At 38.6% G+C, this 16,116-nt stretch overlaps 2 protein-coding genes across 3 annotated transcripts; one reads left to right on the top strand and one right to left on the bottom strand.

Annotated features, from left to right (window-relative positions):
• Positions 1-5,615: 5,615 nt before the first annotated feature.
• On the bottom strand, positions 5,616-11,939 carry LOC122006626. Of its 2 annotated transcripts, none has more exons than XM_042562194.1 (5): positions 10,984-11,939; positions 8,857-8,957; positions 7,148-7,261; positions 6,161-6,244; positions 5,616-6,058 (listed from the first exon to the last, which is right to left on the bottom strand). In XM_042562194.1, exons 1-5 carry the CDS (start codon positions 11,207-11,209, stop codon positions 6,002-6,004), a joined length of 582 nt encoding a protein of 193 aa, XP_042418128.1. In that variant the 5' UTR covers positions 11,210-11,939; the 3' UTR covers positions 5,616-6,001. The 2 variants fall into 2 exon arrangements, with proteins under 2 accessions (XP_042418128.1, XP_042418127.1); XM_042562193.1 differs by having other exon boundaries at positions 8,857-8,960; positions 10,984-11,936.
• Positions 11,940-12,759: 820 nt separating this feature from the next.
• Positions 12,760-15,353, top strand: LOC122006624 (squamosa promoter-binding-like protein 16). Its single transcript, XM_042562191.1, has 3 exons — positions 12,760-13,811; positions 13,894-14,024; positions 14,108-15,353. The coding sequence occupies exons 1-3, from the start codon at positions 13,399-13,401 to the stop codon at positions 14,695-14,697; spliced, it is 1,134 nt and encodes a 377-aa protein (XP_042418125.1). The 5' UTR covers positions 12,760-13,398; the 3' UTR covers positions 14,698-15,353.
• The last annotated feature ends 763 nt before the right edge of the window (positions 15,354-16,116 follow it).

The raw sequence follows: 16,116 nt of genomic DNA, 5'->3' as shown, positions 1-16,116 counted from the left end.
GCGTACTCTTCAGCAGCACCTCGTACCTCAGACGCACCGAGCCCGTCAGCTCTCTCCCGTGCTGTCCTTCTCGCTAGCTGCGTCTTTTGCTCGACTCCTTGTGCTCCTAAGCTCCTGCACACTTAGACACAAGGTTAAAACACCACAGGACTTAACTTAACTTGTTGATCACATCAAAATAACCTTGGGGTTCCAACAGACCTGCCCTTCCGTTTTTGGCGCCGACGTCCTATGTTGCTGATTTCGACGTCGATGCTCTTTTCTGTTGATTTCGTTGCCGATGCCCTGTGTTACCGATTTTGGTATTGACATCCTTTTCTACTAATTTCAACACCGACGCCCTGTGCTGCCGATGTCTACATTTGACATCATTTTCTGCCTCAAATTCTCTGTGAACCACGGATCGTCCTTACACCAATTTTTAAGGATCGTACAGATGTGTATCCTTACAGTTTGGTTATTTTGAGCATTATTCATTCTGTCATCATGTCTGGTCGTGCAGATGCTTCATGGAAATCTGATCCGTATATGTTGGAGCAGTTTCAACAGTTCTTTGCTTCATAACCCTCTGCCATGTCAGCTTCCTCTCATATAGGTTTGTCATCATCTGGTATTATAGATATCTTCATCCTTATGGATTTTGTACTCTGGTGCCTCCCATCATATGTCATCTAATTTATCATCTTTTGTTTCTTTTTTTCTCTCTGTTCATCTATATCTTTTGTGATTGCTGATGATACTCCTATGTCATTAGTAGGTGTCAGTTCAATTGTTACATCTTGTTTATCTCTTACTGATGTTTATTATATTTCGAGTCTTACTTTAAATCTTATTTCTGTTAGTCAATTATGTGAGTCTGGATACCTAGTCTCTTTTTCTTCATCTAATTGTTATATTCAAGACTCGCAATCTCAATGGCTGATTGGGACAGGTCGTAGGCAAGGAGGACTTTATGTTTTAGATCAACTCAAAGTACCAAAAGTTATAGCTTCGAGTGTGGATTTATCATCTTTTCATCTGAATCATTCATCTTCTAATTTTTATTTATGACACTCTCGTTTAGGTCATGTTTCACATCTCATTTGTAATTTTTAGCTTCTACAGGAGTATTATGACCTTTAAAAAGTTCTGATATTTCTGATTGTAGTGGTGTAAACTAGTCAGATTTTCTGCCTTATCATTTTCTAAAAGTCTTTCTTTTTCTTCTGCTCCATTTGATTTTATCCATTTTGATGTGTGGGGATCCTCTCCTATTCCTACAAAAGGCCGGGGTCAAGGTATTATGGTTTGTTTATTGATGATTGCACTTGCTACACTTAGGTCTATCTTATGAAACACAGGTCTGATTATCTTATCATTTTTAACAACTTCAGAGCTCTTGTGAAAACTCAATGTTCTAGTGTCATAAAGTGTCTTCGTTGTGATTTGGGGGTGAATATACTTCAAATCATTTTTCACAATTACTTGCTTCTGATGATACTATTCATCAAACCTCTTGTACAGATACTCCTGAACAAAATTGTGTGGCTAAACGAAAACATATACATCTTGTTGAAACAAATCGTTCATTTTTATTGTCTGCCAGTATTCCTAGTACCTTTTGAGGGAAGCAATCCTTACCGCTTCTCACGTGATTAATAGGATTCCAACCTCACACAATTTATGCTTGTCACCTTTTGAAAAATTGTATGGGCATGCTCCTCTCTATTCCTCTTTACGTATTTTTTGTTGTACTTGCCTTGTCCTTCGTCCACATGTTGAGAGTAATAAATTAGCCTCTCAGTCTGCTCTTTGTGTTTTTTTGAGTTATACTGTTACCCAAAAAGGATATCGTTGCTTTGTTCCAGTTAGTCAAAAATTGTATGTCTCTCGTCATGTTGTGTTTCTTAAGCATATTCCATTCTTTTCTATTCCAGCTAGTTCGCATAATATAACAAAGTCATATCTACTTTGTATTGATCCTTTCAATACAGATACTGAGGAAGTTTCACCCACATCTCCTACTGGCAGTAGCTCAATTAAATCTAGTACTTTGATTCCTAAGATATTCGCTTCACATGCTCCTTCTTCTGCCACTACTCAATCATCTCCTGAGGTTGTGGATGATCATTCTTTCCACCGTCGTCAGTCCACTCATGTTCGTAAGTCTACTAAACTGCCAGATTTTGCTTATTCTTGTTATTCTCATTCTTTTGTTTCATTTGTTGCATCTATTCATTGTCTTTCTAAGTCTGTATCCTATAGAAAAGTTGTTTGTAATCTACTTTGGCAGAGTACTATGACTGAAGAACTAACTGCTTTGCATCATACTCATACATGAGATTTGGTTCCATTGCCACCAAGAAAACACACTATTGGTTCTCGTTGGGTATATATACGATCAAAACTAAATCTGATGGATCTATCGAGCGATACAAAGCTCGTCTTATTGCTAAAGGTTATTCTCAGGAGTATGACATGGGTTATGAGGAAATATTTGCTTCTGTTGCAAAAATGACGACTGTTCGTACTTTGATTGTTGTTGCTTCTATTCGTCGATGGAGAATATCTTAGATGGATGTCAAGAATATATTTCTAAATGATGATCTTCATAAAGAAGTTTATATGGCACCTCCTCCTAGTATTTCACACCAACCTGGTGAAGTTTACAGGTTTTGTAAAGCACTTTATAGTCTCAAACAAGCACCTTGTGTTTGGTTTGAGAAGTTCTCTACAGTGATTACTTCGCTTGGTTTTCATCCTCGTAATCATTATTCAGCATTGTTTGTTAGATGAGTGAGTGCAGGTCGTATTCTTTTATCATTATATGTTGATGACATGATTATTACTGATGATGATTCTGATGGAATTGTTTCCCTGAAGTCTGAGTTGGCTCGTCATTTTGCTATGAAAGACTTGGGTATACTATGCTACTTTCTGAGCATTGAGGTTGTTTTGTTTGAGCTTGCTCGTCTTACTGATAATAGAGTCGTTGATACTCCTATTGAGACTAATGTTCGATATTCTCTATCTGATGGCTCACCTTTGTCGGATCCTAGTTTATATAGAACTATTGTTGGAAGTTTGGTTTATCTCACTGTGACTCGTCCAAATATTGTGTATGATGTTCATGTCGTTAGCCAATTTGTCGTTGCACCAACTACAATTCATTGGGTTGTTATTATTCGTATTCTCAGATATCTTCGGGGTACTTAATTTCAAAGTCTTTTATTTTTTTCTACTTCATCTCTTGAACTGTGTGCATACTCTGATACGGATTGGGCTGGTGATCCTACGGATCGTAAATCTACCACTAGCTTCTGCATTTTTCTTGGTATTTCGTCATTTCTTGGAAAAATAAGAAGCAAGATATTATTTCTAGATTTTCCACAGAAGCTGAGTATCGTGTCATGACCTCAACTATTTGTGAGATAGTTTGATTGCATTGGTTGCTTGCAGATATGAGTATTTCTCTTCATCAACCTACTCCATTATATTGTGATAATCATAGTGCTATTCAAATTATACGTAATTCAATTTTTCATTAGCGGGCGAAATATATTGAAATTGATTATCACGTTACTCATCACCATCTTCAAATTGACACCATCACATTGTCTTTTGTTCCTTCAAAGCTACAGATTGCTGAGATATTTACCAAGTCACATTCTACTTCCATTTTAGGGATTGGCGACTTACCCATTCAGTGACTTTGGCACTGGACATTCCCAAAACGGATCGGGGCAGGTGGATTAGAGAATAGACAGACGTCTATTGGCATTCCGACCTTCCTTCTCCTTTCAGGGCCTATCCGAAAGAGAATCCAATACCTCTTGGCCATGAATATCTGAATAGGACGAATTGGCCTCCGTGGATATCTATGCTTTGAAACAAAACAATTAGAATTAGGCTCGGTCAACTGGAATATGTATTATTTTTTATTTGACAAATTCTCAATGCTTCTAGTTGTATAAGTTTGAGGGGGACGTTAGATTATATATATTTATTTGTTTATAACTTTTAGGGTAATTTAATCTTTTTTCCTTTTATATTTAGAGTTTAGGATTTCTTAACTAAACTATATAAAAGTCTTATACTTTATATTTCCGATCCTCAATTTTGGATTCAATAATTATTATTTTTTCTTAATTTCTACATATATAACATAGATATGTCTTCGCATAAGAAAGAGATGGGACTAATTGGAAAACAAATAGTGTTATTTTCCCACCAACAATAGTGAAACAAGACCACTGAAGTGTCTATACATTGCTGCCCTATAGAGAAGGATAAACGATTGACCACATATGAAACATGATATGTCTATTTAAAGAAGGATGTTATGAGTATTTAGACGTTTCCATGGTAAAAGTTTATTTGTTTCTATATATCTCGTATAGAGGGTTAGAAATAGTTTTTTTTTAGGGTCAATTAGATAGTAAGTCCATCTTTGATTTATCCAACACGAGACACTACTTAAATACTCTAATTTTTTTATATACATTTTACTTATAAAAAAAATTATATTACAATATTAGAACAAACATTTAATAATTATTAAAATAAATTTATAATAATTTTGATGTTTTTAAGTGATATTCATTAAATTTAAATGATATTGGTCAAATTAATAAATAAATTTTTGTTTAAAAGTGTTATATATATAATTTTTTAATTAAGTTGAATTTTTAAATTTTATTTTAAGACGCTGTAACAGTTATATCTTAGCTATTATATATTATATCAGCTTTTTAGTAGTTATTAAAACTATTAAAATAAAGATATTTTTTATATGAAAAATATTTTTGAAATAAAGATATTTTTCTTATTTTATAAAATACTTATTTTTTTAATTTAAAAAATACCTTTATTATTCTTTTTATAACTCATTGACCGTCAATGCCGTTCTTTCAAGAAAAAAAACACCACCAAAATTTTAATATGTCAAGGCGGCAGACGATTAAAAATCATTATTTTTTAAAAAATAAAGACATTAATTTTTTTAGATTGAAGTCTTATTCCTAATAATCAATAGATGCTTAGAAATTTATTTTTATCATTTTAAGTTTATCGAAGGAAACAAAATGAAAGAAACGCACTGATATGAAGATGACGTCATTGGTTTAGCAGGTTTTTCGAATCCCGATTTGCTCCTCCCAATAAATCGGGTTTTGTGTCGGTTTCAATTTAACAGGTTAAATCACAAACAGGATGATACATAAAAAATTTATTAATTGATTTAATAGATCTATCTATTTAAGACAATGCTAAATGATTAAAATTTGATCAGTCAAAATATACTTAAATCATTATTAAAAATATTTTAATAATATCATCTCTATATATTAATTAGATATATGTATTATAATTTAATATATTATTAGATATATGTATTACAATTTAATTCTAACTAATTAGATTCTAACTAACTAAATTTATCGATCTATTTAACAGGTCAAATCTATACAAATCTAGCAGGTGGGATCTATACTTAAAAAGACTGAGTCGCTTAGAAGTCTTTATGCGCAGATTAATAAATGTGAGCCCACATCAGTTATAAATGTGCAACCGCATAAGTAAATAATTATTGGCGCATTTAGTATTTTATTATATCATCTCATATTATTGCACCTTTATTAAATTATAAACTATCATCTTTTCAATTCAATAATTGACTGTATTTTAATATCAGCATGTGGATTACTGATCACACACATAATGTATCATGAACTCTATTACATTTTTTTTTAACAAATGTGATCATGGAGCTCGATTAATATTATACATACTAATCATATAATTTATTTATCATGTACCTGATAACATTTTTCTAACAAACTCATCTGGCAAAGATTTTAATGAAACACACTACTTGCTCAAAAAATGGATAAGTAGGAGGCAGAAAACCTGCTTCAGAGCTTTTGTTGCCTCGAGTCGATCAGGAAGAATCGATATGGTCATCAAGAGAACCCTGCGAATTGGCATTGATAATCCACTCCAAGATGAGCCAGAAACATATGGCTTATAAGAAATACTTCATCCTATCGTCGCTCTTCATGGCATTGTATACAGCTTGAACCTGAAAATTGCAAGCTAAAAGCTGGGCAGAATGTCGTTCGAATGCATGAATTATGCATGGTGCCTAATGGCAAGACATCACATTTGGTGAAATGAAGCATACCTGTTCACTAGAGACGACATGAATAGGTCCGATATTTACTGATACATACTTGCCCCTCGATGATACTTTCCGAGTGACGCTACCCTGTTGATCAAAATTAATTAAGTAACGCAAAGGTAAGTAGTGTGATTCCTGCACGAGCCATATTGATCCAAAAAAGATTAGGATATTATGAGCATATACTAGAAACTTATTCATGTTAGGATAACATTGCTTTAGCTAATGGATATTATAAAGCACGAGCTGAAGTATTTCGTACACAAAAAGAATACACAGTAGAAGAGATTTATGTTCATGTACATATATGCCTGAGCAATCCCTTAAAATCTTCTTCAAGAACCTTCGTCTCAAACCAATATCGGGAAGAAAATATATTCTGATTGCTATTTGTTTAACTTGCAAACTGCCTTAAACAGCAGTTCAATTTTCGTCATAGAGGATTTAAGCATTACGAAGGGGGCGCTTGGTTTGCGGAAGAGAATGGGAATAGAAATGAGATTCATTTGTGACTTTCCAACATGTTTGCACTACTTGAGTCTAGATGCCAGCGCTCACATTTTTAGCTGTCATTTGCTCCAAAGGTACTACTGTTCTGGATCATTTCAACAGATACCCTAAAATATGCACTTTTTCGAGAATAACAAAAAATGATCTATGTATTTCGGAATAAATTCTATTGATCCTCTATATGCAGGAAAGACTAAGAAAGCAAAGAGAGTTGTCAAGTTAAAAATAGGTTCATTCACTTTAAATCAAGCGACAATCCATAGAATTTTGTTCCTCTAACTTTGAAATCTCTCATTCGTGATCCCTTTTCTCAAAAAAGTTCAGTATTCCTATTTTTTGAAAGTTCATCAATCAAAAGGGCAAAATAGTGATCCTGGCCTTGCAACGAGAGAAACAGTAAAAATGTAAAACATTTGCATGCATAATTGGACTTGTAACTATCTCGAGGAATAACTAGTTTATATGGCATTATTCACAAACCTTAGGAATTGATTCCTGGATCACAGATTCAACAGCAACAACCATTGCTTGGACAAATTCATCACCCCCAATTCCAATTGCAGTAAAATGTCTGACCATGGGATATGAATTAACCTGTACAAATACATTAGTCAATAGCTACACTCTCAATTGAGAACCAGAAATAGTTATTTTATTTTTCCTTTAATGCTAAGAGAATTGAAATTTGAAGTGGAACAGGAAACATTTGTTCCATAAAAGTATTTAGTAAGTCCATAAACATTGAGTTGTCTATATCTCACATTACACTAATTGACAACTAGCAAAAGCGTCGTGATATCCATTTCAGCAACAGACACCACTTCTTCGGTTACACCTTCAATTTGACAAGGAATAAATGGCCAAGAACAAAGCTAGATAAATTATCCTTTTGGCTTATGTGCAAATATGCCAACAGTTATACAAACAGATCATCAAAATTCATAAAGGTCCTGAAGAAAAATTTCTAAGAAAAAATCCTACTTGTCATTATGCCAGAATGGATAAAGTAAAAATTTGAGTTGATAATATGAAAAGAATACAACATTTGATAAAATTGTATCAAAAAGATTGGTTGTAGGTCTTGATCTGAGCATCCAAGAAAAGCCAAAAACAACAGCATAAGGACTCTAGCTAATTGTGAACTAGAGAACCGTGTTCTTATCTGTATGGTGTATACATACATATTGGCTCAAATGTAAATATACAATATTGTGAACTAGAGGTCACAAATAATGGCAAAGTCAAAAATAATATTTTATCCATAAATGGTTTTACCATGAGATAAAGACATGTCAATCTCATGGCCTCATATGGATACACGGGAATTTCATTTTTCTCTTCCCTTTACCGACTTTTATCAGATTTCCCCAAAACTGTAATCACATGTTTGTCTGCATGAATAGTTCTATTCCTTATGAATTTCGATGGAACAACTATATTTGGTTAAAAAAATACGACCAACTACAATATCATGATAAAATAATTATTCTTTTTATCCAAATTAGCTACTCCCACCATCACGATAAGCAAAAGATATTATGCAGATTTATTTTGCAATACGCGATAAGGAAATATTTTATTCGCAAGGATATCTTCTTCTTTTGGAGATTTTTCTTATCTATTGCTTACAGAGTTTTTGCAAATCAAACATAGGAATAGAAATGAGAACAAATCATCTATTCCATTTGAGAAACAAACTTAATTCCATGCGTTCATCTACCAAGAATAACTATTCTCTTCCTGATCAATCCCACTCCACAAATTAAACATGGTGTGAAAAATTATGTTTCAACCTTCTGAAGTTTGCGAAGCCACTGCAGCCCTTGTATGTAACTTCATCTAGTCAAGCAAGCAGTCAGCAACATCATCTGCTATTCATGACATTATTTGGTCTAAACTGGCATCCTAGTAGATAGATTTAGGGCATAGGTCATGAGGTGTAGTGTAAAATGCGTTTCAGAGTTTGCAGAAAATTTTGAAAAGAAGTGAACTCTGGGGTTCAAATATGTTTCCCCATATACAACTCTAAAGTGGAAAGGTATTTTTTTTTTTAAAAAAAAAAATCAATATCAGCTGATTACAAATGTCCTGGAACTAAAAGGCTATGGAAAAACCTGCACGTGCAATTTAGCAAGATTGACTTCAAATCAAAATTAAGGGTAGGTTGGTCTAGTAGATCAGTAGCATACCTTCTTATCTAAAACAAGCCATTCATCAGTAGAATCATTAACCACTGTACCACCAATAACAAGGTTGGTTGTCTGTGTAACCCTTCCCTCAGCTTTTGATACTTCTGGATGCAATGACAACAAAATTTAACAAATTGAAGGCAATGAGAAAATGTGGAAAAAAAAATTACACAAAGATTCAAAAGCATTTGCCAATAAAACAAAATAGTACTTTTAACATTTTGGTGGCATAATATGCCCGTCTCAGCAGATCACAATTTAAGCTTCCTGCCCAAACTACTCCATAAGCAAATGAATACATGAAAGCATCTCACCATAAACAATTATTTCGAGGAGAAGAAAGTCAAAATGAGAAAAAGGGAAGGGAGGGATTCAAAGTCCTCAGCTAGGGGCAACACATTAAAGAAGAGGAACAAAATCAAAGGAACAAAAATTCCCTTCCTTTCCCTCCATTATATTTATACATGTCATAAATCCACTGAATTTTAGGAATTAGGAATTGGAGTGTTGATGGATATTGTCTCCCTTTAGTTCACCTTACTAATTAGTACCTAAATAAAGGAAGATGTTTCTCCTTTCCGCAGCCTCTTTCCCTTCCTTCTCTTCTCTTTTCCTTTTTCTTCTTGTAAACAAGCACTAACAGAGGACAAAAACATTTGTCAATAATATACGCTGACAGCTTACTAGTTGTCTTCATGGTTGCATTTCTATTTTAAGTTGTCTTTGATTTAATGTTCCACCCAATGCATATGAGTTCAACAATCAAGAGGCTAGAACTAACAAAAATAGCTCACTAAAGCAAAAATTGAGCCAGGTGACAAAAATCAGATACCACATGTCTTACCAACTATCGGCACATGTGGGGTTCAATGCTGGGCAAGTGAGGCCTAATGAGTAGCGTTGTCAATAGTGCTAGGCACTTAGGCCCAATTACAGCTCAAGCAAGTAGTAACCCTTTTTCAGGTTGTTTAGTGTGATACAACATGTTTTCTGGTGACTTTTTACATTGTGATGACCAATAAAACAAAACGATGCAAATCTTTTAATCATGGGGCTGTTTCGAAGCCTCTACTTGTGATAGTGAAACACTAGAAAGCTTGTAGAAATGAGAATTTTACTTCTTTGGTATAACTTTTTATATTCAAGAAGCGTTGGCGGTGAAGTTTTATATTGTCTGCATTAGTATTGAATTAGGAGTCTAAGGTATAGTGTGAGGGTTTTTGCACGAGGTGTGAACAATGATTTATCTGTTTTTCATTGCATTTTTGCTCTTTTATTAGATAAACTTTGATTCTCCCCATAGAACTGGATTATAGTAAATGTCTAAACTTTCTATTGTTTTTTCTTTGTGTTCTCCTACCACGGATAACGATGATCCCAATGTAGCAACATATGGAGAAGATGATTCTACTTTCTTTCTTTGAGAGTGTGTGTTTTTCTCCCAATGGAAGATGAAAATCCCAACACATTGGCTTATGGTGGAGGTGATTCCACATTCTATAAGCATTGAATTTGGTTTTTCAACCAGTGGTTAGAAGCGGTAGATTCTAACAAACGATTTTAGACTGGTCTTCAACTCAAACAAGTTGTTTTAAAGGCATTTGCGGAAAAAATCCACCTGATTTTTTTACAAGGCAGACTATACATATATATCTGCATTGCATTATGTAGATTAAACTCTTTTGCTCAGACTAAGACCATATATAGACAAAACTCCTTTTGACGCTACCATCTCTGTTAAACTTGGCTTGCCAACCTCCCACAAAAAGTGGAAACAACGAATTGAACCCAAATCAAAATTGGTTGAGTGATACTAAATCTGCTTCCAACTTCACATTATAATAAAAAGGAATCACAAGAATCGCAATGAAAATAACATGAACAACGTGCAAAGAAAGATCGATAAGCTCCCATGATCTTTAAACACATGGAAGATAGTACAAATCCTTCCCTAACGTTCAACTAAATATAACACACAGTTGCATTCATTTCCAAACAACATTCAAACTAACCTCTCCGCACCTTAGACAGGGAAAACTAGGTCAGAACCAATCATAAGAAATAATAATAATAAAGAAAACTGATCTGATATAGAAAACCAAAATTACAAACTAGAGACAGACTAACCCGAGATGGCCTTAAGGACGGCCTCCTGGGGCGGGCCCTGCTCGTCCTGAGGGGAGGCGGCCGATGGGGCGACACCGTGAGAGCACCGAATCTGGGTGCCTCCAAACCAAGCCTTACCTCGGCGCCAAAGGAGCGGAGGAGAGGAAGCCAGAACAGTTCTGTGGGAGAGGCGCCGTGGCCGCTCCGAGAGCAGCATCGACCAGATCGCCACAGCCTTGCACGCCATTTACGAGATTCCTCTTCCAGGTCGGAACGAGTGGCTTAGCGTTCGGGGTTTATGGACGACGGTGGGGGGCTGATTAGCGTTAGGTTGTGAGCCGGAATGGTCGAATCGGGTCTGGCCCGACCAGTTTGGTTCGTCGTCTTGATTAGAAGTGTCAGAATGGTTCAATTGAGCCGGAAATGGCTCGGGCGCAGTTAGCCCATTTTTACCGCTTGGCAAAGTCTACAAAAGCTCCGGGGAGAGCAGAGGCAGCCGCAGCCATTTCCGATAGTGATTGAGGCCTGGCCGTAGACCTTCCTTCTCCGCCTGTGGTTGGGGTCACTGCTACATCCAGCGGCGGAGGGGCCAGGTCGGCGTTCGGAGGCGGCGGAGGAGTAGAAGAGGGCGAAAAGGTGGCGTCGAAGATCTGGATCACAGTATTGCTCGAGTTCGTGTTGCAAACTGCATAAAGATCGGATTTTGATCGGTTAATCTAGGGGGAAAGATGATTTTTTGAAGAGATGAAGTCAAAAAAAAAAAGGAGGAATTTTTCTCGCTGAGGTAATCGGCGAGGCAGAAGTTTCAGGTGGAGGCGCGACGGAGGCGGTGCGATTAGCGCGGGGCGGAGCAGGCGAGGAGATGGCGGGAATGGGCGTCGGCTGCAATCCACCTGCAATCGTCGGTCGGGTCGAGGGGCTCATCTCGCACGTGACACCAGATTCTTCGAAACACGTGCGGAGAATAGCCTGCGATGCCGACACTTTCCTATTTAATTTCGCTTTGGAAAGCAGTGCGCCAGGAAACAATAGGCCCAAAATATCATTAAAATATAGCACTAGATTCTATGACGGGGCCCGGGGGGCTGGGGCTCCCACGTCGGCACGCTTCCCGGAGCAACAACGTGTGCAGTCTCCACAAGTGCACGCGACGACAAAATTAGCCACTTTAATTAAATCAAGCCAAATGGAGCGATTAAATTAAAATTAATTTGATGCTATATATATATATATATATATATATATATATATATATATAATAACAATGATATCAAATAATTATTTAACGTAACCCATAATCTTTTAGTAACATGTGAGAGTTAAATTCGCGTAATAATCACGTGGTAATAAAGGTACATACCACTTTAATTAAATTATTAAGGGTGGGTAGACCATCTATCACGACTAATTAATGACTAAGAGTGTTTAGAAAGCGGTGATAGTTTTATGAAATATTTATTAAAAAATGTGATATTTACATGAAAATATTTGAGAATTATCTTAAATTCCTCGTGGAGAATGGAAATATTAATCAAATCACATTTTTAGTATTGCTGATTCTACCAAATCACATCATTATGAAATTACTTAAAAGTCCTTTATGATTAGGTCTATTTTGAAATTACTTTTAATATTTATTTATTTATATTAAATATAGTAAAAATAACGATTACTGGCTTACTGCAAACATAGTAAAAAAAAAAAATTGATCCCTGTCGTCACGTGAAATGCACGTGGCGGTTGGAGGCTATGATTGGCTCTAAAGGTTAAGAAGAGGACATGGCGAAAGAAATCTGCAGATGGCAAACATGGAGATTCTGCAACGTGTTTGCGTAAGGAGGGAGACAAGAGCAGCCTGATAGGATGAGTGGAAGCATGGTGACACCCCCTCTCTCAACGTCTTCTTTCTTTTCCCCTCTCTCTCTCTCTCACACACAGAGCTGGGAGCTTGCAATGGATAGCAACCACACCCTGTCACATTTGGCTGGACTTTTTCCACAGTTGCAGCTTGCTGCTCTGTTCTCTCTCTCTTTCTCTCAGTAACTTTGGCAATAATTATGGCTAAAGCCTTTTGTGTGTCTCCTCTGGGGCTCATCTCTACTTATAGGGCACCTCTGCGTTCTATGATGTCCCGTTCAGGAGCTGTGCTCCCACTGTACTCGAGCTTAACTCCACCTCTCTTTTAACCTCCTCCTATTCAATGCTTGAATAATTGAGTCCGGTGTCAGTAGATCGAGCAGTGGTGATGGGGAAGGCCAAGCGCCAGCCGGTACTGCTGCTGCTCCTCTGCTCGTAAGCCTCCTCGCTTTGTCTGCCTCTGTTGCCTTCCCGTATCCCCCTTTCATCTTGCCGAGTGGAGACTTTTACTGGATTCTTCAACTGCGGGAAGCCTTTTGCGAGCTTGTTGGATTGCTTCCCTCATTTGCTCAGCGTTTGATGGAGTGGAGCAGCTCCAAGGTGCCGTATTGGGACATGGCGGAGCTGGAGCAGGGGGCGGAGCTCAACGTGGGCGCTTTGGCGGGTCCGAGCTTTGTCCTGGGGAGCCAGAGCGGCGGGTTGGTGGATTGCTCGGTCGATCTGAGGCTGGGTGGGTTGGGTGAGTTCGGGCCGCCGGAGAGGTGGCTCCCCGTACCCGCATCGACCGCGGCGGCGGCGGCGGCGGCCGTTCCGTCGAGGAGAGCCCGTGCGGGAAGCAATGCCGGCGCCTCGTGCTTAGTCGACGGGTGCAAATCCGACCTCAGCAACTCCCGTGAATATCACCGGCGGCACAAGGTCTGCGAGGTCCATTCCAAGACGCCGATGGTGATGGTGGGTGGCCAGGAGCAGCGCTTCTGCCAACAGTGCAGCAGGTAATGGAACAGGGCATCCTGCAAAATCATACATATCGAGCTCTAGTTGCTGTTCTTCATACATATCGATAATCCCGTCCAGGTTTCACCAACTGTTGGAGTTCGACGAGGTCAAACGTAGCTGTCGAAAACGCCTAGACGGCCACAATCGACGCCGAAGGAAGCCTCAACCCGAATCCATCAATCCTGGAAGCTTATTTCCAAACACTCAAGGTATGATCTCGAACAATGTACGTACGCACTCTGTCTCTGAGCTCGTGCAGGATGCAGCTAGCTATAATCTATTCTGTGCGCAGGAGGCAGCTTCTTGATGTACCCTCCTCCTCCTCCTCATGGGATCCCATCTCCAACACAAGGGCACAGCACCTGGTCTGGGATCGACAGCCAGCAATGCTTCTCTGCCTCATCGAGCACCAAAAACATAAAACAGTTCTCTTTTATGCAAGACGACAGCAGCCGTTTCTCGCAGCCCACATTCCACGCCATGTTCAAGGCGACGTCGACAGCAGAGAGTGGCAGCGGCAGTAGCAGCAGCAAGGTTCTCGCCGGAGGAGTGCCGCCTGAGCAAATCCTCGACTCCGACTGTGCTCTCTCTCTTCTGTCAGCAGCTCAGGGATCGGGAGGCATCGGCGTCGGCCAACTGCTGCCTGCCGGAAGGATACCCGTGCACCGGCCTCTGGTTTCCGATCTCACCTACGCCGCTGCTCGACCTTCGAGCTATGCTTCGGTGCAACCAGTTGCCTTTTCTTGTTTCGATGATCCAGAAGGCAATGTGTTCGTTTGCGAGGCCGAGACCGGCCTTCAGTGCCAGTGCGTGTTCAATGCGATGGGTGGAGCAGGGTCGTCCGGCGAGGCCTCCCAAGCTCTTCCATTCCCATGGCAGTAGCTCGATAGATGCCTGCACTTTTCATGATCAATTACAGTCCCTCATTGTTAGTACATGAATTCAATTCAGGATCTGGATCTGCATGCATGTGCCGATTGTCCTCATCCTAAATGCGTACTGTCGTTTTAAGGTTTCAGGAGGGTTTCAAGCAATGAAAAGCTACATTTTCCATTGTCTACCTACTGTTAAACCTAGCGCTTAGATCGGAAGCTTTGTGCCATCGATCTAGTGAAATTAATTGGTGAACTTGATATCTAAATTTTAAGTTGAATCGGTGGAATTTGTAATGAAAATCTAAATGTGAATCGACACTTTCTAAAGGATAAAACTAATATAATGGTAATCTTTTAAGTACATTCCATGCTATATGAATTTCTTAGTACCAGTCTTAAAATAAGTGATTTTTTATAGTTAGATAAAGATGCATCTACTTAAAGTATACGGTAAAAAAATTATTTTATTTAAATTATAAACTTTTGAATTGAAAAACAGAAAGACAAGTGCGGGCTTACAAGACTGTCGCTTTTATGTCTGAACAAAATCCGAGGCGAGCAGTAGGCTCCATCATCGGCGAGGTGCGGTGGGCGAGGTGGACATGCGAATCCAGGCAAAATCCAAGCAGTGGCTGCTGCGAGAAGACAGCAAGAAATGGCCGACATGTTGTAGCCAAGGAAGCAGATCTTTGCCTCCTCTCCCGATCCTATCGGATCCGATCAGCGCTGGTACACATCGGCACTGATAAGCATGCACGGCCCCCAATCCAATGCAACAGCTCATTCACCAATACCACCCTTTTTAATTGTCGTCATCATTTTTTCACAGAAACATTACTATGACGCTGCACAGCACTGTCATTCAACTGGTGGGGGGTGGTAATGGATAGGGCCGTCTTATTCAGGCGTCGTCAAGCTGCTGCTGCTGCAAAGTGAGATGCATCATCACTCAGTGGTCGCGGGTGATGCATTCAATCAGTGTGTGTCTCCTGCGTCCTACCAAATTTGAGGTGACATCTCTTTGGACAGCTGCTGGCCCCTTCGATCAGCCTTGGAACAGATACGCTGCTCCACAGGTCGCTTCGGTCCCTGTTGAAGTATCTGGGATTTTATCAGCAGACAGAGTTAATGGTTCCAAATAATTAAGCAGCGCATTACGCTTTTAAATTTAAATAAAACATCTACTTTCGCAGTAATTAAGCATTCCACTTGTTATTAATCAGTTTACTCAACGGCTGAATCCCAAGCCACTTAAGGACTAAACTTGTCCAACCAGGCTGAACCCCCAAACAATTCAAGCTAGTTGACTTTCACTTCTATTCGAGAGAACTCCATTTGACTTGGCCTATGCGCTTTGAGGTACATAGTATATGGATTCAGCTCGGTGGGGAGCATATGTCCTAGACACGGGTTAATTAAGAGCTGC

This window comes from Zingiber officinale, chromosome 7B (assembly GCF_018446385.1).
Source record: "Zingiber officinale cultivar Zhangliang chromosome 7B, Zo_v1.1, whole genome shotgun sequence".
Taxonomy (NCBI): Eukaryota; Viridiplantae; Streptophyta; class Magnoliopsida; order Zingiberales; family Zingiberaceae; genus Zingiber; species Zingiber officinale.
This window is presented reverse-complemented; position numbering and strand designations above follow the sequence as displayed.